Source organism: Protomyctophum bolini, assembly GCF_963924005.1.
Source record: "Protomyctophum bolini genome assembly, chromosome: 19".
Lineage (NCBI taxonomy): Eukaryota > Metazoa > Chordata > Actinopteri > Myctophiformes > Myctophidae > Protomyctophum > Protomyctophum bolini.
In genome coordinates, this window is record NC_137880.1 from 2,565,435 (window position 1) to 2,588,567 (window position 23,133).

Genomic DNA, 23,133 nt, shown 5'->3' on the forward strand with positions numbered 1-23,133 from the left:
ACTGAATAGTTTGGACACTAATAAAGTGTCTATTGAATTCCTCCTCCCATGTGGTAACGAACGACAACATAATTATTCTGTCACGACTCACGAGGAATACAAAAAAAAGACAAACTGAAACAATATTGTGTGGACAAGATAATAATTATTCCATTGGCAATATTCTAATCTAAATGACGCTGGCTCCCTCCAGTGGCCACACGGTGGCTACTGCCGAAGTAAGTTGAGGGAATCTTATTATAAAATAGTTTTAAATACTTTAACCACTTAATAACTATTTTATACTTTGGCTGTTTAAAATATATATATTGTTACTTGTTAGGCTTGTTAGGGGAGTTGAACATAATTTACATCTCTATAAAGTTTAACATTAACTTGAATTTAAGTACTAGTTCAGCAGACTTAGCCTGCCCTACACATAGGGATAAATAAATCACATAGTCAGCCTCAGAAACCTCACACGTGCAGGTCACAGTCACACAAATAATTGTGTCCACACAAAAAACAACCCAACATGTCCAGACAGAAGTCTGATAATCTGGACAGAAACCTGACACTACAGCCACAAAACAAACCAGGATGTAAACAAAACACCTAGCAACAGAGACTGCCGATCTCACACACACACACACACACACACACACACACACACACACACACACACACACACACACACACACACACGTTTAAACCTGCCTGGAAGAAGAACCTGTTCAGCCTGATTTCTACCACACCGGAGGATAAAATGAAGCATCTCTACCCCAGTGGTTCCCAATCTTTTTCATATCAATGACCCCCAAATTGACACTAATTAGCCCCACAGACCCCTATTTGAAAAATATATGTCAGGCCGACATTTAAGAAGACTTTGACATCTATAGCAGTGATTCTCAACCGGTTTAATTTCAAGGACCCCCCAGTTTTGATATGCATATTAGTCTACAGACCTCCATTTTTATGGCATTTCTATCTCTGGGACCCCCAATTTATATTGTAAAATCAATGTTAATTTAACTCTGAGAGTGTACAAATGTACACTCTCAGAGTTACAGACCCATAAAGCGGCTGTGGCTCAGGAGGTAGAGCAGGTCATCCAATGATCCCTGGGTCGGCGGTTAGAATCCCGGCTCCTCCTGTCCACATGTCTAAGTGTCCTTGGGCAAGACACTGAACCCTACATTGCCTCCAGTGAGTCGGTCGGTGTGAGCTCTCCACCGTCGGTGTGTGAATGTGGGAAGTGAGGACGCTGGCGTCGACTGTTCGCCGCTTCACCTCCCAATGTATGAATGAATGAATCATTGTAAAGCGCTTTGAGCACTTGGATAAGCTATATCAAAATGGTATTAATTATTATAAAAGGTCCATTTGGTTCCAAACTATCATTTAGCTGGGGACCCCCTGGAACTCCCTCAAGGACCCCTGGGGGTCCCCAGACCCCACTTTGGGAACCACTGCTCTACCCAATAGGAGTGATTCTAACGTTGCGAACTGTGGCTTCACTGGCTTAAGTAGTGGGGCAGTTTGGTCAAAATGTTGCCACAGACATACAAAATGAGCGGACAATAATATTACTAGAAACATATGAAGAGGGAATTATAGTGCACGACTCCCTGAATGTCCATAACAGGTCTGTAACTCTGTAGACACAACGGACCAAATAGACCCTAGTGTAAGGTGTGGTTCTTGCAAATCAAACGTTTGAAAAGCGATCAGAAGTTTAGATTCCGTACCAGAATCTAAACTTAAGATTTTCCTTTGCTTTGGGAACTCAAAAACAAAATGTTCATTTTATAAACGTTAAGGGAAAGTATAACAAAAATATAAGTCATCTCATCTTTCTTCTATACGGCTTTATTGAAAACTTGCATTTAAAACAAATTACATTCTTCATAAGCTTTCCTGAATTAAACTATTTTATATTTACAATAAGAACGGAAAAAAACATCCAAACATAATGACCACATATAGAACAGTATTTGCATTTGGTTTTCCAAGTTTGAATAAAACGGCATTCAAATACGACTGTGACCCTCCCTCGCCTCGTATAAACACTACGATACATGAAAAGGACATTAACGACACGAATCTATCAAAAAGCCAAAATATAAATAGTTTTCCCCTGAGAATAGATGCCGTACGTGCACGCACGCACGCACGCACGCACGCACGCACGCACGCACGCACACACACACACACACACACACACACACACACACACACACACACTTAAAAACATACCCAGTTATGTTCATTAAAACTCCTGTGCAATTCAACGTCAATGAGTGACAACCTACTTTCTGTCACTATTTAATGAAACTCAAACATCCTGTGTTTTCAATTTCACCTCGAGAAGATTAGCACAATGTCAAAACACTGCGTTTTTACACGACATGAGAACAATTACTTTCTTTTAAAAGCTCAAAAATCCTCACTCATTCTCACCGTTTTCAATAGAGGGTATATGCGCGTGACATCATCATACCCGGAAGTTTACTGAGTGGCAAAGAACACTACTTTCTGGCCTCGACAGCCCCATATACCTCCAAACAGAAAAGTCCTATCTGATTGCGTTACTCACTTTGCCACTCACATTATGCATGCGCATACCCTCCATTACAATGAACACAGCGTTAAAATACTGTGTATACATGAACATGAAAACGACAATCACTTTTCTTTTAAAAAGCGAAACAATTCTCAACCTTTGCACATCACACAGTGCGTTTCGCCAAGAGTGTCTCATACAGCTGTGGTTCGCAAACTTTTCAGGCCTTGACCAACCCCCCCCCACACACACACACACACACACACACACACCTTGACAAGCACTTGGAACTGTTAAGAGTTGAGACATTACAATTAGTACCATTAATAAATATTGTAGATCGACTATTATCAAAGTTCTTAGCCTATATTTTTTGGCAATTTGGCCAATGTTTGACCAATTCTTATAATATAGGTTTTCTTTTTCTTTTTACTACTTTCGATTTGTACAATATTTTCGAAACAACACACAGACTTAAAGTGAGATTTATGGAGAAAAATCGAAAACGTCTCAAATGGAGTTAGGTGGTTTCCTCCCGAAAGCAACGGCATGTAGCACTGGCAGCCAAACATTTAAACACGACCCCGTTTTCTGCCCCGCGAAGGGAGGGGCTGGGAAAGGAGCGCCGCGGCTTGTGATTGGGTGAGACGGGCCGTCAGTCAGTGGGCTAAAGGAGCGCTACCAAGCTGTGTCCATTGTAGGGGGACGACGGGGATTCACTATTCTCCGCCTATCGGGTCGCAACGCGAACGGCGCCGAGAACATTTTGTTGTTCTAAGGTTTATTTGTCTCTAGCCTCGGAAACCCAGACGTTTTTGTTCACAGGGAGAAATAAAAAAAGAAGTCCGAGGGGCTGAGTACACTTCAATTCGCCATATAGTAGTGCAAACGTCGCTCGCTCTCTGCTGATTTCTGATCGTCTGCACCTTTGTTAAATTGACACACACACACACACACACACACCCCTCCCCAGCTCGTAGGTGAGCTTGTAGATCTGCTATTCCCCCCCCCCCCCCCCCCCCAACAGCTAAACTTGAAATAATGGTTAATGTGGTTAAACGATAAGGTGACACACATAGGTGTTCCAGGTCTTAACCCATTTAGACCCGAGGACGATTCTACAAAATGTCTTCTAAATCCTAAAAGTTTTCTAAAAATAAAACCTATGTTTCTGTGTCAGTGTTGTTTAACAATTTCATGTCAAGGACCCCCAGAATTATCTGTATTTGGCCGCCGCACCCCCCCCCCCCCATCTGAAAATATGTTGTTCCAGGGACCTCCCAGAAGCAAATGTTAAAAATGTTCGCTCTGAAAGAATATATATTCATCCTTTACGCCACATTTTCATGATTTTTCCAAAAAAAAGCAGACCTACAAGCTCGTATAGCGCGGCACTCGGTTCAACAAGCAAAAAGTATAACATAATGCTTTGAAAAACACCAAAAGGGATTCCGCGACCCGGCTTAAACCGGTTTGGTGGTGCCGGCGTAAACGGCAGTGCTGCTGCTGTCGTCGCTGAAGGGAGCGTGGGGGACGCTGGTGGGCACGGGCTGATGGCGGTGGGAGGAGGAGGAGGACGACGACTCGCGCTCTCGCCTGGCCTTGATGAGGCAATACGACAGTACGGCCACCAGCGCCAAGATGGCTACCGCCAGCACCACCGCCACCGCTATGGAGCCTGCATGAGGGGGGGGGGGGGGGGGGGGAGGAAGAGAGAGAGATATAGAGAGATAGGAAGAATCGTTGGCTGCAGTGTCCATGCTGACGGGAATGTTTTCATTTAGTTTTTAGAAAACGAAATCGAAAAAAAAAATCCAATCATATTTTTTGTCATCTTTGAAATGTCGACGGTTTATTCCGTCGATTTAAGTGGAATGGCGTTTGGCACTTTTAGTCTGGTGATTCTTACCAGATTCAGTCTCTTCTTCCTCTTCAAAGCGTTCAAACATGCCCCTGGCAAACACGTGTTTCTCTGTAAGACAAGTGTAAGACAGAGTAAAAAAAAAAGGACTTGTCATTTATTATGAAATATGAACATTTGACAGAGAGTGTGCAAATGGAAATGTATATGTACTGTACAAAAATGGAAGTGTAACCAAATGGACCCGTAACGGTCCATTTTGTCACCGTTGGAAATGCTCTCACGTCACCTTGATTATCGAAGAAAGAAATATATTTTTGTTGATACATTGTTTTTCTTGTGTCCCTTGTCAAATAAAACCATTAATTTCAATAGAAGTTGCTCAATTAAATTGATTAAATGATTAGATTAATTAAATGCTCAAATGTGAGGTCCGGGATGACGCACATGACGCATGTGACGTCATGAACGTCCGACCACCTCTATGAAAGGTGCTGCAGTTCCACTTTCCGCCAGTAGGTAGTGGGCAGCTTCAACGTTGGGATGGCCTTACTGGGGGCTTGGCCCTAACCCATTTTGGTGTTAGCATTATGTTATGCTTTAGCTATTGAAAAATAGAAGATCTACAAGCTCATAGCGCGCCACCGAGTGGCGCGCTACGAGCTTGTAGGTCTGCTATTTTTGAAAAATCGGGGAAAAAAAGACCACTGACATAGAAACATAGCTTTTTCAGCTACATAGCTGTCTCAGGATGTAGAAGACATTTTTTTAATCTGATCTCAGGTCAGAATGGGCTAACACACACACACACACACACCTGTGACTCCTTGGCAGGTGCCCATGCAGGTGTCCTCCTGCTCAAAGTTGTTGTCGTTGCCGTCGCAGCCCCCGAAGGTGAAGCGGTGGCACTGCAGGTCCAGAGGGTCGTAGTACCAGCGGGTGTGGCTGGCGCGACACGCGCCCGTCCTGGGAGGCTCCGTGCAGCGGGCTACCATAAACACACGCGCACACACACACACGCACACACACACACACACACACACACACACACACACACACACACACACACACACACACACACACACACACACACACACACACACACACACACACACACACACACACACACACACACACACACACGCACACGCACACGCACGCACGCACGCAAATGCAGTGTGAATATCGTCGACTACCCTTTTTTCTCACAGACTAAAAGCAAATAAACAAAACTAAGCTATGATAACTAAGACTAACTAAATGTAGGCCAATGACAATTTTGTAATGACAACTAGACTAACGTGTCAAATTCACCCGAGACCGGAATCACATCCTCCATAAAGAATATGAGTCGATGCCGTCACCATACTGTAAGCTCAACACACATACATTTGTTCCACCACTGTCAATCAAAGCACTCGATAACAGATAACCAACTACTGGGGGGGAAACGGGGAAGACCTTATGATGGGGAGAGTGCAATACCGTAATACTTGAACCTCTTGATATATTTGCACAGTGTGGGTGGGATAATAATTTTTTTGTACTATGAACTGTATTCTTTGTACTATCTGAACTGTGTGTGTGTAAGTATGTAATGTAATGTATAACGCTGTCTCTTGGTGCCCAAGACAAATTTCTCCTCGGGAGACAATAAAGGCTAATCGAATTGAATTAAAAGACAAGTCATTTTGATGTTATAGATTTTCTTTTGTCACATTCCTAAGCCAATGTCGGTAGTATAGGTCATCAAATTATTGCCCCCCCCTCCCCTAAAATATGGATGCTGGGGGTTCCCCTCTTAGAATATGGATGCTGGGGTCTAGAATATGGAGGATGGGGTCTAGTGGGGTCTAGAATATGGATGCTGGGGTCTAGAATATGGATGCTGGGGTCTAGTGGGGTCTAGAATATGGATGCTGGGGTCTAGAATATGGATGCTGGGGTCTAGTGGGGTCTAGAATATGGATGCTGGGGTCTAGAATATGGATGCTGGGGTCTAGTGGGGTCGACAGACAGACAGACAGACAGACAGACAGACAGACAGACAGACAGACAGACAGACAGACAGACAGACGATAAAGCTCACCTCGCTTCTGATTGACATCGATTTCCAGGAGACGACTGAATGTCCGATTGACTGAAATCAACACAAATAGTGAATATCAGTTACTCTCTGTGTGTGTGTGTGTGCGTGCGTGCGAGATTGAGTGTGTGTGTGTGTGTGTGTGTGTGTGACAAACCACACAAGAAGAAACTGAAATATGTGAACTAAGAGAAGGTGTATTTTGTGTGTTTTTAAGTTGAATCACTGAGATGTTCTTCATAGATGTTCTTTCTCAATATTTAATCTGTGTCCATCTGTGTAACTGTGCCTGCTTTAAGCCCCGTTGTAAAAAACGAAATGTACAGTCTCCAAAAATAGCCAATCTACGAGTTTGCAGATCTGTGATCTTGGCAATTCTCCTGAGCTCGTTTGAATCTCGACCCCCCCGACTACCCCACGAATAAACTAAAAAGTAAACTAAGCCAGCAAACCGCCTTTAAAAACAAATCAAAATGAAAACCCAAACTAATGAAACCCTAGACTAGAGCATGGTGTGTGCAGCCTTACCCCTATGCCTATGAGAAGGCATGTTTTACTATTCTGAAAAAAAATACAACAGAAGGGATATAAGGAAACACACAAGATAGGGCTGTGTCACTGTGTGTGTGTGTGTGTGTGTGTGTGTGTGTGCACTTGTGCGTGCGTGTGTGCCTTACGTTTGTCACAGTTCTTCTCGTCCGAGGCGTCGTCACACTGCGTGATGTCATCACACTCCTGACCTCTCTGCAGACAGCAGCCACTCCCACACACAAACTGACCCGGCTGGCACACTGCGCCGCACGACTCACCTGCACGCACACGCACACGCACACACACACACACACACACACACGCACGCACACACAGTATTATCAGGACATTGATTGGCGTCAGATGGTATCGTTTCAAAGCGTGTCATGCGACGGTGATTCACTCTTTCCCGGAGCGTTCTACACCCGATTGGCCGTGGCTTTGAGGTCACAGGGGGTCAAGGCCTATTCATACTCCAGTCTACTACAACATGAGGTCACTGAGCCGTGCTAAAACTACAACATGAGGTCACTGAGCCGCGCCAAAACTACAACATGAGGTCACTGAGCCGCGCCAAAACTACAACATGAGGTCACTGAGCCGCCGTGGTAAGAGACTCACCGCTCACCCAAACACATCTCTCTTGTTTACTAAAAAAGTACAACATGAGGTCACTGAGCCGCGGTGGTAAGAGACTCACCGCTCACCCAAACACATCTCTCTGTTTTTACTAAAACTACAACATGACGTCACTGAGCCGCGGTGGTAAGAGACTCACCGCTCACCCCAAACACACCTCTCTGTTTTTACTAAAACTACAACATGACGTCACTGAGGTGGTAAGAGACTCACCGCTCACCCAAACACATCTGTCTGTTTTTACAAAAACTACAACATGACGTCACTGAGCCGCGGTGATAAGAGACTCACCACTCACCCAAACACATCTCTGTTTTTACTAAAACTACAACATGACGTCACTGAGCCGCGGTGGTAAGAGACTCACCCAAACACATATCTCTGTTTTTACTGAAACTACAACATGACGTCACTGAGCCGCGGTGGTAAGAGACTCAACGCTCACCCAAACACATCTGTCTGTTTTTACTAAAACTACAACATGACGTCACTGTGTTGCGGTGGTAAGAGACTCACCGCTCACCCAAACACATCTCTCTGTTTTTACTAAAACTACAACATGACGTTTGGATGCTAACGGAAGTGTGTCCCACAGTTTTGGAGCCAGAAGGGAGAAGGTTGGGGTTAGGTTTAACCACGCCCACTACGTAGAATGGTCCGGGAAAGAGGGAGTCCCATATATCCGACAGGAGGAAGTGACATCATCATTGTGGAGGTTACCTGTGTGTGGCAGAGTGCTGCGTGCCTCCGATGGAGCTGTGAGGAAAAACACACACTTTATTAAAACACACACACACACACACACACACACAGACACGTTCGTTCTTATTATTCTTAATTTTTGAGTGGTGCAACCACTCCAAGGAACAGCTATGTCCCTATGTTTAGAGTACCAACCAGGGGCACTGTTGCACCACTCAATTATCCAATGTAATCCTGGGCTCTCTACAGTCCCTCTGGCGACCTGGGGAGAGCAACCCCATGCTTCCTTCTATGCATGAGGAGTCCAAGCCGCTTCTTATCACCCCCCCCGACAGCCTGGAAGTTTCCCCCGGTTGGACGTAGCGCGTGGAAAGGAACACGTTATATACCAACCAGTTCCTTTCCCCTCCATCAGGCTGTAGTTTGTGTAAGACGAAAATCTACACAAATAATAGCTGAATATAGGAGGGGTTAGGGTTAGCGTCCCTCAAAAATAGTAGACCTACAAGCTCATAGCTACAAGCTCATAGCTATGAACTTGTAGATCTGCTATTTTTTCCAACAACTAAAGCATAAAATAATGCGTCCGACTCCTTATACCTGGCAGCCCGTGGCACGCGGTGGAGCACTGCGTCTCCGTCAGGTAGTTGTTGAGGTTTCCTTTGCAGCCGCCGTAGACGAAGCGCTCGCACCGCTCCGACGTCACGTTGTAGTGCCACCGCGCGAAGGCCGCGCGGCACGGGCCGACCTGGACCGCCGCCGCGCAGTGCACTGCAGAGAGAGAGAGAGAGAGAGAGAGAGAGAGAGGTCACTGTACTGCCACGATGCAATGCACTGCAGAGAGAGAGAGAGAGAGGTCACTGTACCGCCATGATGCAGTGCACTGCAGAGAGAGAGAGAGAGAGAGAGATGTCATTGTACCACCACGACACAATGCACTGCAGAGAGAGAGAGAGAGGGAGAGAGAGGTCACTGTACTGCCACCGCGCAGTGCACTGCAGAGAGAGAGAGAGAGAGAGAGAAAGAGAGAGGTCACTGTACTGCCACCGCGCAGTGCACTGCAGAGAGAGAGAGAGAGAGAGAGAGAGAGAGGTCACTGTACCGCCATGACGCAATGCACTGCAGAGAGAGAGAGAGAGAGAGAGAGAGAGAGAGAGGTCACTGTACTGCCACCGCGCAGTGCACTGCAGAGAGAGAGAGAGAGAGAGAGAGGTCACTGTACCGCCATGACGCAATGCACTGCAGAGAGAGAGAGAGAGAGAGAGAGAGAGAGAGAGAGAGAGGTCACTGTACCGCCATGACGCAATGCACTGCAGAGAGAGAGAGAGAGGGAGAGAGAGGTCACTGTACTGCCACCGCGCAGTGCACTGCAGAGAGAGAGAGAGAGAGAGAGAGAGAGAGAGGTCACTGTACTAAAAAACGTTCACAAAAAAGCAAAACAAAAAACAAAACAAAAACACACAATTCAATGATTTTGTTTCATAGAGAAATCAAAGGGAAAATCAAAGACATTCTAAAATGTGTGTGAGCTTGTAGATCGGCTATTTTCACTAGTTTGGGTCTACAGTCACAGACACACACAGCTCCCCTCTACAGTGCTCTACTACTGAAAGTGACCATCATTTCTCTCCAAAAGCACTTGAATATGATGGAATATGAATAAAGCTCACATTTCACATCACACACTAGCCCCCCTAAAAAAAATTCAAATGAATCGATTCATATCGTCGGGATTAATATCGATATACGATATATCGCTACATGCCTAATACTATACAGTGTGATCCCTACAGCCAGACTGCACCTACACTATACAGTATGATCCCAGCCTAGAGGAAGTGTTTATGGCCATAAGGTCATTAAATACCAACCACTCCTACATACCGTCTCAGAGCTGGGCTATAGGTGCGGACTATTTGTTGAGTGGTGCAACCACTCCATTAGCCTAGCAATGTGTGTCCCTGGCTGGGTCCATGACTGGGTCCATGACTCAAAGCTCACAACGTGTTGCCGTGCAAGTACAGTACAGTACAGTACAACAAAGAAAAGTACAGTACAGTACAAGAGAGAGAGAGAGGGAGAGAGAGAGAGAGAGTGTGTGTGTGTGTGTGTGTGTGTGTGTGTGTGTGTGTGTGTGTGTGTGTGTGTGTGTGTGTGTGTGTGACTGGCTGAGAGGGGCAGAGAGAGAGAGACAGACAGACAGACAGACAGACAGACAGACAGACAGACAGACAGACAGACAGACAGACAGAGGGGGGGGATCGTGTCCAACCTGTCCGACTGAGTCAGATCAGAAGGTGTGGCCACCAGTGGGGTGTGGTCACAACGAAACTGCCGTGTGTGTGTGTGTGTGTGTGTGTGTGTGTGTGTGTGTGTGCGTGCACGCTCAGTTTCAATCCACCCCTGGGAATTAATCAAGTATTTCCATTCCATGCATGTTTGTCTGTCTGTCTGTCTGTCTGACTGACTGCACTCATTAAAATGTTTAGTTTTTGCAATATACTCACTTGAATGGCATTATGTAAGCCATGTGACTGCATTCCTGATGCACTAGTGTGTGTGTGTGTGTGTGTGTGTGTGTGTGTGTGTGTGTGTTATGTAATAACTGTGTAACTTTGTAACTGTACGTGGGTGTAATTCTGGCTAAGTATTGAGGTGTCCTTGAGCAAGACTCTGAACCCGTCACTGCTGCCGTCACTGCTGTGTGTGTGTGTGTGTGTGTGTGTGTGTGTGTGTGTGTGTGTGTGTGTGTGTGTGTGTGTGTGTGTGTGTGTGTGTGTGCGCGCGGGGCACAAACAGCCACTCTACACAGCTACCAGCTACTGAACTTGGTAGAATCTGCACCTGGCTCGCTGATAACAAACTATCCTTACACCTGGGAAAAACTGAATCCATTCTCTTCGGATCAAATAGTAATCTCAGCAAGGCAGATCATGGCTTCTTGGTTAGAGTGGGTGTCAATATTATCACACGAAAAGATGAAATTACCTAGCTAGGTTCCATCCTGGAGGCCAATCTTTCCGGTGATAAAATCGCCACCAACGTAATCAAAAAAAGTCAATCAAAGAACAAGATTCCTTTACAGGATCTCCTCACAAAAACACCTTGAAGACCTTAACAGGAGCCCTCGTACAAGGTTTCTTTGACTATGCATGCACCTCTTGGTACCACAGCACCTCAAAGGCCCTTAAAACAAGGCTCCAGACCTCCCAAAACAAACTGGTCAGGCTCCTACTAGGCCTCACCCCCCGAACCCACCTCACCCCTGCCCACTTTGACAGGCTGGGATGGCTTAGGGTCAACGACAGAGTACAGCATCTTGCAATGGGTCTGGTCCACAAGATTCGATACACCACCAAGATACCCATGTACCTGTCTAAAGACTTCCTTAATGTAAACAAAGTCCACACCCACAACACCAGAGGGAGTGCAACAAACCATGTACAACCCAGATTCGGCACAAACAAGGGACTAAATTATTTTCGATCCTATGCCACCAACATGTGGAACGCCCTACCAACAGTCATTAAGACATGTTAATCCCATGACTCCTTCAAAACCGCTCTCAAAGGGCACCTACGGACGGCTGCAATTCGAAACTGGCCCCCGTAAAATCTGTCTCGCTGTTGATTTGGTTATTTCATTAGACTACACTTCCCGTGAGTACTCAACGTTGGGACTGCTTGGGGCTGGGGGACTACATTTCCCATGATTATTCACATTGGGACTGTATTCCATTAGACTACATTTCCCATGAGTACTCACAGTGGGACTGTTTCATTAGACTATTTATTTTTCTTTCCTACGTATGAGTACAGTGGGCCTGCTCAGGGCCGAGGACTACATTTCCCATGAGTACTCACAGTGGGACTGTGTTTCATTACACTAGTTTTTTTTCCCTATGAGTACTCACAGTGGGCCTGCTCAGGGCTGTCGACTACATTTCCCATGAGTACTCACAGTGGGCCTGCTCAGGGCTGTCGACTACATTTCCCATGAGTACTCACAGTGGGCCTGCTCAGGGCTGAGGACTACATTTCCCATGAGTACTCACGTTGGGACTGCTTGGGGCTGAGCACTGTGACGGTGACGGTGGCGGTGTCAGACAGATGGTGTGAGTCAGTGACCGTCAGCTGGAAGACGTAGCGTCCAGGAGGCTGGTTGGACACGCGGAGCTGGTCCGGCAGCTCTGTTTTCTGAAGGAAAAAAGACAAAAACAAAACAAGTTTACATTATTATTATTATTATTATTATCTAGAGCTGAGACTTTATTTTGATTCATTAACCCATTTAGACCGAAGTTTGATTTTACAAATGTCTTCTAAATCATGACAGTTTTCTGAAAAACCTAGAATAGAATCTGGTGTCCCAGGGAGAGTGTTAAGAGAGGCAGGGGCTGAAATCCCGTAAAGAGGGCACTTTTGGACAAAAAATGCAGATCTACAAGCTCACAACACGTCGCGCTGCGACGTGTTGTGAGTTTGTAGATCAGCTATTTCCGGGGCGCAACCCAGCACTCTTTAGCTAGTGGAGATGCAGGTGTAACGACATGGAAAGCAAATCTCCTGAATGCTGCCTTCCCGGGCATGGAAAGGAGAGGAGTGGCGTTTTGCATTTCTTTCACCATGTAGTGAATGCTGCATTCGTGGTCTGGAGAGGGCAATTTACAATTTAGCCATTTAGCAGACGCTCTTAATCCGGCGTTTTTAGTGAGGGTACTTCCAGCTTCCCTGCGTTGGCTGATCTGAGTGCGCGGGAGGGTTTGTAGGGTTCAATCATACTTGCAAGATATGGGGGAGCCATACCTTTGGTTGCTTTGAATGCCAGCATCAGAGTTTTGTATTCTGTGCGGGCAGCGACCGGGAGCCAGTGGAGGGAGCGGAGCAGGGGGGAGACCTGTGAGAATTTTGGCTAGTTGAAGACCAAGCGAGCTGCGACATTTTGGATCAGCTGGAGAGGCTTAAGTGCACATGCTGGTAGGCCAGTAAGGAGGGAGTTACAATAGTCGAGTTTTGACAAGACTGTTGTCTGGATTAGGAGCTGGGCTGATTCCTGGGTGAGGAACGGTCTAATTCGTCGTATGTTATAGAGTGTGAACCTACAGGATCGAGTGACAGCTGTGATGTGAGTTTTGAACGAGAGCCGACTGTCCAGGACAACACCAAGATTCCTGGCCGTTGGGACAGACGTTACCAGGGCGTTGTCTACGGAAATAGTTAGCTCCCGCATAGGGCAGGACTTAGCTGGGAAGAAGAGAAGCTCAGTCTTGTCTGGGTTCAGCTTGGGGGTGGTTGGAGGACATCCACTGTGAGATGTCAGCCAGGCATGCAGTGATGCGCATGGGCAGTTGTTTTACAGACGGGTAAAAGGGCAGGGGTCGAAGCCCCCTTTGATGTCTACTGTATGTGTGCACGTCCCTGTGGCGTCAGGTAAATGGTGTATATAGTGTATACTGTACCAGTGTTGTTTTCGTCGACTAAAACTAAGACCAAAAATGTCCGTCGACTACCGAAGCTATGATGACTAAAACTAAGACTAAATATACTGACAATTTCGTCAACAAATAAAAACTAGACTAAAATACTAAGAAGGGACTATAGTGGACAAGAGATCCAGTATAAGTCATTTTACACTTGGTTGCATGCTGAAAATAGGCGATCTACAAGCTCACAACGCGTCGATATTTTCAGCAAGTGTAAAATCAGTCATCACGACGGCATCAAGGCCCCGCCAAAACACATTCTGTTCGACTAAATCAACGGTAGATTTAGTCGACTAAAATCTTATGACATTTAGTCGACTAAGACTAGACACTAAAACATTCCCGGGTGACAAAAATGTGACCAAAACTAAATGAAAACTACTCAAGAGACTATGACTAAAACTAAAATCAAGATTTGCTGCCAAAAACAACACTATATATACCTCCATGATCACAGAGGAGTCCTCCCCCTCCAACAGGCTCCAGTGGTAGCTGCTGATGCTCCCGTCGCCCACGGCGTGGCTCTCGATGCCGTTCAGAATCACCGGACCGCCGGGCTGGACCACCCTGTCGCGCCCCGCGTTGGCCCTAGGGGGCGCCTTGTCACCTGCAGACGAGGAGAAGAACTTCACCTTTTGATCAGGCATGATGCAGCGCACCTTTGGAAATGGACTTTGTGTGTTTTTCCTATACTAATGAATGAGGGAGTCAATATAGCCGCTTGCTCAGGCTCTATAGAGCGTCGCAGTCCCGCCGCCCCCTCGAGAGACCCGGAAAATAAATCCCCATAGACTTTTCAGAAAGTATTTATTTAAAGACGTTTGCGCCGCGGACAAAGCCAACTCTTGTCGTGACAAATCATGACAACAAACACAATTTTTCGGGCTGAACAAATAATTAGCTAGAAGAAGAAAACGGCAGGTTACAACACTTTTTTTGTTGTTTTTCTATCTTTGTAATTCTTTGTTCAAATGTTGTCCAAATTGTTGTCTGTCATGATTTGTCACGACAAGAGTTGGCTTTGTACGACACTTATAAGGTCTTTAAATAAATACATTTTGAAAAATGCATTGGGAACTATTTCCTGGGCCTGGCGTCGTCATGAAAGGGGGCGCGACTGCAACGCTCTATATGTGCCACGCCATGTGCAGATGCAGCAAACAACTCCATTCATTAATTTATTATTATTCTTCTTCCGTTCACAGCACACCAGTGTTGTTTTTGTCGACTAATAGAGGGTATGCACAGGGTATTACACAGTGAATGGCAAAATACAGTGGCAAAATTAGTGACAAAGTGAGTTTAATGTTGTTTATCGTCATTTAATGCAATCAAATACAACTTTTCTGTTCGGATGTATGGGCTGTCAAGGACAGGAAGTACTTTTTTGACACTCAGTAGGTGTTCCTGCGTAACTTCCGGGGTTGATGATGATGTCACACACATACCCTCTATGCCTAAAAATGACTAAAAATGTTCGTCGACGTTTTCATTGACGAAAACTGAATAAAAACTAAATGAAAACTAAGCCATGATGACTAAAACTAAGGCTAAATATACTGACAATTTCGTCAACAAATAAAAACTATAAAATAAAATGTTAGGAAGGGACTATAGTGGACAAGTCATTTCACACTTGGTTGCATGCTGAAAATAGCAGATCTACAAGCTGACAACGCATGGCAGCGCAACGCGTTGTGAACTTGTAGATCTGCTATTTCAGCCAGTGAAAAAAAACAGTCATTACGACGGCATCAAGGCCCACCAAAATGCATTTTAGACGACTAAAATATTATGATATTTAGTCGACTGAAACTAGACTAATACTAAAACATTCCAGGTGACTAAAATGTGACTAAAACTAAGTTTCATTCCAAAGACTATGACTAAACTAACATAGAAATGTGCAGCCAAAAACACTGGTTCACATTCACACGGGTGGATGCAAACATACAGTCTTCCTGTAGCTCCGTTTTGGAACCTCAATATCTACGCTTTACGCTCCACAAACCGTGGATTAAACCCTTTTCGCAGAATCGTTTCCAAAAAGTAAAAAGGTATCCGAACCAAGATACAGTTGATAAACGTAACGCCGGCACGTACAATTTTAAGTCTGGGGTAAAACAACCGCTTACAAAAGCAGTTGTTTGTCAGCCTAGTACCATGTTTTCCCAATGCAATCTTACGGAAGCATGTATACTGCCAGGGGCGCAATAAGCTAGGGGACGGAGGGGACGAATCCCCTGCCAGCGTCACATTGGTCCCCCCCAAATGAGTTTGGGGGTCCCCCCCTTTATCCCCCCTGGCTCCAAAGTTATCTTAGGAGTAATACTTGTGAAATCCTGCGTTCATAAACGCGATATATTTTGAAGGGTATATTTGATCCACCCCTGTCTAAATCCCAAAATGGTTTGGCCCATCTACCTTCGGGAAGTTGTTACACCGCCATCAGTGACCCAATGTGCTTTGCACTCTGTGGTGATTGCGTAATGATTCTAATAATACAGGAACAGTATTCAATAGGTCAGCACTTTTGGTGTCACGCACAACTTTTGGTAACGTGTATTGACTAGATCGATAGGAGATGAATGAATATACTTTATCCTCTACTCTAGTACAGTGGTTCCCAAACCTTTTCGTGTCAAGGACCCCCAAATGGACACGTATTAGCCCGCGGACCCCCCTCCCCCCATTTGAAGAGAAGAGAAGGAGAAGATTTATACAGTAGCAGTGATTCTCAACCCGTTTAATTTCAAGGACCCCGCTGCGTCCACATGACATGCCACAATTAAGGCGACAAGGGTCCATTTGGTTCCAAACTATCATGTAGCTGTACCCCCTGGAACTCACGGCTCAAGGACCTCTGGGGGTCCCCGGACGGCCGGACCCCACTTTGGGATTTATATTATTATATTAGCCACTAATGAAAGCACAACTGTCAACACCAGGTAAGGTGCAACTACATATTTAAAACATGCGAACCCTCTCCTCTCCTGAAAACTGCCCAGGTGTTGTACATTTTATATAGAATAGGCTAACTTACATGAGGTCCGTGAGTTTTGACCTGTTTTAGGCGTTGCTGATAATGTGGTTAAACTTTTACGTTTTGAGAAGGAGGAGGAATCACAGCCAGGTAATTCATAATAATAATAACTGTGCCAAAGCAGTTTTGTATGTGCATTGAGTCACTGGAACAACCTCTCTGTAATCCGACCCTAACCATAACCCCACGTTTTGGTGGTTAGACCATAGAGTTATTAGGGTTAGACCCCCCCATCCCCCCCTCCCCTAGGGTGGTGGGGGGGACGGGGGGGACGGATTTTTCGGCGGCGCTGCTTTGCGGCGCCGCTCTATATCCCCCCCTAGCGTTCGGTCAGTGTTGCGCCTCTGTATACTGCGCATGCAAACGGGGGTTGACTGGACTACTTATTTTATTTAAGCCCCGATTTAAGCAGTTGTTTCACTCCTGACTTAAAATTGTACGTGCCGGCGTTAAGTTTATCAACTGCGTCTCGCTTCTGATACCTTTACTTATTTTGGAAACGATACTGCAGACCTACTGCTTGTAGGTCTGCCATTTAAATATATGGCTCAGGTCTTTGAATGTATATTCTTTCAGAGCGAACGTTTTTAACTAAAAACTTTGCTTCTGAGAGGTTCCTGGAACAACATATTTTACAGATGGGTGGTCGGCGGCCAATTACATATAGTTTTTGGGGTCCTTGACATGAAATATTGAGCACCACTGATATAGTTTCGACGTCAGGCCAAAATGGGTTAATCCACCGTTTGTGGACGGCCTCGACCCAGCTATAGACTCCATTTCGACCTGTGCAGGGATATCACGGGACGGAACCTCATCTCGGAGCTAACGCTTAATTAGCAGCGTAGATATAGAGGTTCCAAGCGGAGCTACCCATTATTTTTCAATGGACGGCAGACACATGGAGACACAAAGCGCTTTGTTGTTTTCGTCCACTAATACTATGACGGGAAATGTTCGCGTTCGACTACCTTTTTTCACTGACAAAAACTACATAACCAGTAAGACGCGCAAACGCGGGAAGCGAACGCAGCTGAGACCCTGCAGATCATGTCTGTCTGTCTGTGTGTCTGTCCCGCTGTTACTGTATATGTGGACCTGGCCCCTTTTGTGCACATATATGGAACTGAGTGATTGCTGATGCAACACACTCCATATTTGGATAGCGGGACAGACACACAGACAGACACACACACACACACACACACACACAGACAGACATGATCTGCTAGGTCTCATAGTAAGTGCTCACTGCGTTCGCAAAAACTAAAGAAAAACTAAGCCATGATGACTAAATATACTGACAATTTCATCCACAAATAAAAACTAGACTAAAATGCTAGGAAGGGACTATAGTGGACAAGAGATCCAGTATAAGTAATTTGACACTTGGTTGCATGCTGAAAATCTACAAGCTGCAACGCGTTGTGAGGTTGCAGATCTGCTATTTTCAGCAAGTGTAAAAATAGTCATTACGACGACATCAACGCCCACCAAACTACATTTTAGTCGACTAAATCAACTGTAGATTTAGTCGACTAAAATCTTATGATATTTAGTCCACTAAAACTAGACCAACACTCAAACATTCCGACTGACTACAATGTGACTGAAACTAAATGAAAACTATTGAAGAGACTATGAGTAAAACTTAAAATCAAAATGTGCTGCCCAAAAACAACACTGCGGTTTGTAGCTGCTGAAAAAGAAAACAAATTGAAGCTGAGCTGGGTTCAATTTCCAGATGCAAAAGCTATACATGCTGGGATTGTTGCTGTTTTGTCTCAATCTCCCCCACCGCCGGCCGCCTCGCCTCCAACACACGTCACTGTACGGACCAGTGTTGATTTCGTTGACTAAAACAAAGGTGAAAACTGTTCGTCGACTACCTTTTTTCACTGACGAAAACTAAATAGAAACGGAAACTAAGCTATGATGACAAAAAACTAAGACTAAATATATAGGCCTACTTGACAATTTCGTCAACAAATAATAACTAGACTGAAATGTTAGGAAGGGACTAGTGGACAAGAGATCCAGTATACGTCCTTTTACAATGTGAATGTGAATCGTGTGAACATAACATTTTAGGCTACATTAATTTTCCAAAGTAGAGAAAATAGCCGATCTACACGCTCAACACGTCACCTCATAGCATGTTGCGATTCTTGTAGATTTTCCCCGCAGAAATCCCCCGTGGTAAATAAGCTTAACATTAAGCTAACAAGTGTTATTATATTTAAATTGGACAATATAGGGTGACATCAGAATATGTGTTATCTCTCCCTTTGGCACTTAAATAGAGCGTCAGTCTAGCCCCCTGCGAAGGCACCGGAAGACAATTCCCCATACATTTTTCCCATAGACGTTTCAAAACATATTCATTTAAAGACCTGTAAGCTTCGGACAAAGCCAACAGCCGACAACAAAATCATGACAATAAAAAACACATTTTTGGGGGCCGAACAAATCATTAGAAAGCAAGAGTTTTTCTTCTTCCAAATGTTTTGTTTGGCCCCAAAATATGTGTTTATTGTCATGATTTGTTGGCTTTGTCCGAGGCTATAAGGTCTTTAAACAAATACTTTTTGAAACGTCTATGGGAAAAATGAATGGGTAATTCTTTCCTGGTGCCCATGTCGTTCTGAAAGGGGGCAGGACACCCCATTCTCTTTCGCCCCTTCTCTCTCACCCCCCCTCCCCCCATGGACAATATGTTGTTCCAGGGACCCCCCTAGAAGCAAAGATTTGACTTAAAAACATTTGCTCTGAAAGAATATATATTCAAAGACTTGCGGCACATTTTTAAGATTTTATATTTAAAAAAAAACATCTACAATCTACAAGCTCAGTGCCACGCTACGAGCTTGTAGATCTACTATATTTCAAGCTAGCTAAACTATAACATAATCATTTAAAAACACCAAAAGGGAATCAACACTGATTCACACACACACACACACACACACACACGCACCCCGTCGATCCTTACCAGACAGTCCCTCGGGGGGTCCCTTCAGGTACTTCTCGTAGACGGGCTCCAGGATGTAGCTGGCGAATCCCGCCTTGTTGACGAAGCGACAGGCGTACCTCTGCTGGTGCGCGCAGCTGAACAGAAAGCAGGTGTAGCTGGAGGTGGTCTCGCCGCTGCCCTGCAGCGTGTGGTTGGTGGTCTCCACGAGGGCCAGGTCGCACCGCGGGGCCTCCTATACCATGGCAGCAGGGTCGTTTTGGACAGACATTTTTGGGGGGATTTATAGTTTCAGTCATAGTCTTTTGAATAGATTTTCATTTTCATTTTTAGTCACATTTTACTAGTCACCCGAGATGTTTCAGTGTCGAGTCTAGTTTTGGATCGTCTGAATATCATAAGATTTGAGTGTCCCCTAGGGTAGGTACCCTCACAAAAACATGCCGTAATCCTGGTCTCTAAAACTACCTCCCCCTGGCCAGCCGGGGCGCCTGATGGAGGGGAAAGGAACTGGTCGGAATAACGTGTCCCTTCCACGCGGTACGTCCGGCCGGGGAAATTCCCCTCCGTCAGGTGAAAAGAAGCAGCTTGGACTCCTCATGCATAGAAGGAGGCATGAGGTCAGTCCGCTGCCCCCCCCCAGGTTGGCAGAGGAAGTGTAGCGCCCAGGATTACATTAGATAATTGGCACTGGGTGATAAGAAAAACTGGGTTACAAAATCGTGGGATTTGAGTGGACTAAATCTAAGGTTGGTTTAGTTGACTAAAATGTATTTTTGGCGGTGCCTTGACGGCTTCGTTGTGGCTGCATCTACAAGCCAATCTACAAGCTCACAACGCGTCACGCTGCGACACGTTGTGAGCTTGTAGCTATTTTCAGCACGCAACCAAGCATAAAATGACTAATCCCTCCCAACATTTAGCCTATAGTTTTTATTCGTTGACAAAACTGTCAATATATTTAGTCTTATATAGTCATAATAATAGCTTAGTTTTTGATTTAGCTTCCATTTTGTTTTCCTCCGTGAAAAAAGGTATCGTCGACGAACATTTTTCGTCATGGTTTTTTTTTGGCGACGAAATCAACAACTATACCTGGCAGCAGGCGCTCACACACTCCTGGACCCCGCGGACCGGCGGCGAGGACAGGTACGAGGCTCCGGAACGCACCGCGTCCTCCGTGTCCAGAACAAAGTTCTGCTGGGCCTCCTTGAACTTGAAGCCCCCGGGCCTATATAGGGCATGTCACCATTAGGACATTGTGGGCGATTCTACAAAAATGTCTTCTAAATCCTGACAGTCTTCTTGAAAAACCCCATGTTTCTATGTCAGTCGTTCTCAAACATTTTCATGACAAGGACGCCCCGAATTATATGTATTTGGCCTTCGCACCCCCATCTGAAGATATATGTTGTTCCAGAAGCAAAGATTTGAGTGAAAAACGTTTGCTCTGAAAGAATATATAATCAAAGATTTGCACTACATGTTCACGATTAAAAAAAAATCACACCCGTGTGAACTGAGTGGTGCAACTCCCCCCTCTCTCTCTCTCTCTCTCTCCCCCCCTCGGCGCGACACTCTGTATTTTCAATAGCTAAAGCTTAAAACACCAAAGGGGGTTCCCGCCCAAAATGGGCTAAGGGACGACATCACCACTTTTCAACCTATCTTCCTACAATGAGTCCTCACTATCCATCCATCCATCCATTGATTGATTGTATTATTTACAGTTTGCAGCTGAATTACAGTAGCCTACATTTCAAGCACAATTTACTACAAAACTGTCAACTGTGAGTGGAATGACCCAATAAAGCATTACACTTGTGTACAAGAGGTTCCACCTTGTTCAATTCATCATAGCATTTAGTGACGTACAAATATACACTTAGCCATGCAAAACAGGAAATCATAGAGGGGGTAATAAGGAAGAGAGGAATCAAAGCTACCAAATCGGTCAAACACAGATTAAAAATACTTAACGGCTTCTTCTCAGGGGTTTCCGTTGTATCGCTCTCAGAATCAGAATCACTCAAACGATCAGAATCACTCAAACGCCGCAGAGACGACGTTTCCGACAGTATTATTTATGTCTGCGTTCTATCATTTGCATAAGAAAACAAACTTCCGAACAGGGACCCCATGGGTCGGCACGATAGAATGAGCTGACCCAGGGGGTAGGCTACCGAGAGGGGCTACAGAATGGGTAGCCTACAGGAAAGTAGACTACAGGACAGGTCAATACAAAATCTGCTAAAAAGAGGATAAAACCAGAAAAATCACATAAGCCTTTGTTTTCATATTGTGTCCTCCATTTTCAATTAATCAAAACAGAACATTTTAAAGACATTATTAATTAGACACTTAAACAGACCTACCCGGACCCAGAAGAACACTGCTGTCCTTTTACGCACAGAGCGCACAGCCCGCACGCCAACAACAGCAGCACGCGCACAGATCCGAACATCATCCTTGGTAAACACTGGAAACCCGAACGTATATATATCCCGAGTACGAATAGTCTTTCTTTTTACGCGTCGATTGATGGTGCAAATAATGTAACAAAAACAATTAAACACAACAGTAACCTGCCCAACAATGACCTGCACCTGAATTAAACAAAATAATAATAATAATAAATAAATAAATAAATAAAACAAGAACGGCAATAAAGAAGACGAAAATGAAAAATGTGCGTTTAAAAAATAAAAATAAGTCCTTTTCAGCAGTCCAGTGCTGGCCGACAAGGCAAGTGCACGTCTCGTTTTAACTCCGTTTATAAGAATAAGAATAACCTCTCCAACAAAACTGTCTGAATTAAAAAAGGGAGCTTTATTTCTCTGAGAAAGAGAAATGGTGTTTCGTTTTGCTTCCTTGACAAACTAAAGGTGGAGCGTCTGGTGTGTTTATGGGACGCATGTCGTCTGTCTACTCTGCAGGCGTGTCTCTCTCGGTGATATACCTCCTCGTACTACGGTGGAAAACACCTGGTCTATAAGCTCACAGCGCGTCGCCTCCGCGACGCGCTGTGAGCTTGTAGATCAGGTGTTTGTTTTTTTGTTTTTTTTACCTCGCTCCTTTTCCTCCGGCATCAGGTGTGTCTCCCAGCCACAGTCTCTCTCAGAGGCGCGCGCGCGTGCGCCCCATGCGCGTGCCGTGCGTGACGATGAGGAAGTTCACAACGTCTAAACGCACGCTCCCTATTGGTCGGCACAGACATGCACGTCAGTCGTCAGCTGACGTCAGTGAGGCGTGAGAATTTGAGAATTCTTTCTT

General features: G+C 45.0%; 1 protein-coding gene across 1 annotated transcript; it reads right to left on the minus strand.

Annotated features, from left to right (window-relative positions):
* Positions 1-3,561: 3,561 nt before the first annotated feature.
* On the minus strand, positions 3,562-22,670 carry LOC308333735 (kunitz-type protease inhibitor 1-like). Its single transcript, XM_080790203.1, has 12 exons — positions 22,236-22,670; positions 20,956-21,091; positions 19,882-20,095; positions 14,290-14,453; positions 12,419-12,560; positions 8,965-9,135; positions 8,383-8,418; positions 7,170-7,301; positions 6,496-6,546; positions 5,224-5,394; positions 4,455-4,517; positions 3,562-4,223 (listed from the first exon to the last, which is right to left on the minus strand). The coding sequence occupies exons 1-12, from the start codon at positions 22,325-22,327 to the stop codon at positions 4,009-4,011; spliced, it is 1,587 nt and encodes a 528-aa protein (XP_080646329.1). The 5' UTR covers positions 22,328-22,670; the 3' UTR covers positions 3,562-4,008.
* Between the last annotated feature and the right edge of the window lie 463 nt (positions 22,671-23,133).

What these genes read in the sequence shown, in the direction of transcription:
- LOC308333735 (XM_080790203.1), bottom strand. Translation starts at nt 22,327, where the DNA reads ATGATGTTCGGATCTGTGCGCGTGCTGCTGTTGTTGGCGTGCGGGCTG. An exon ending in CAGTGTTCTTCTGGGTCCGG is followed by an intron (nt 21,092 to 22,235) that starts GTAGGTCTGTTT and finishes TGCCCTATATAG; the next exon opens with GCCCGGGGGCTTCAAGTTCA. An exon ending in CGATGTCAATCAGAAGCGAG is followed by an intron (nt 5,395 to 6,495) that starts GTGAGCTTTATC and finishes TGTTTATGGTAG; the next exon opens with CCCGCTGCACGGAGCCTCCC.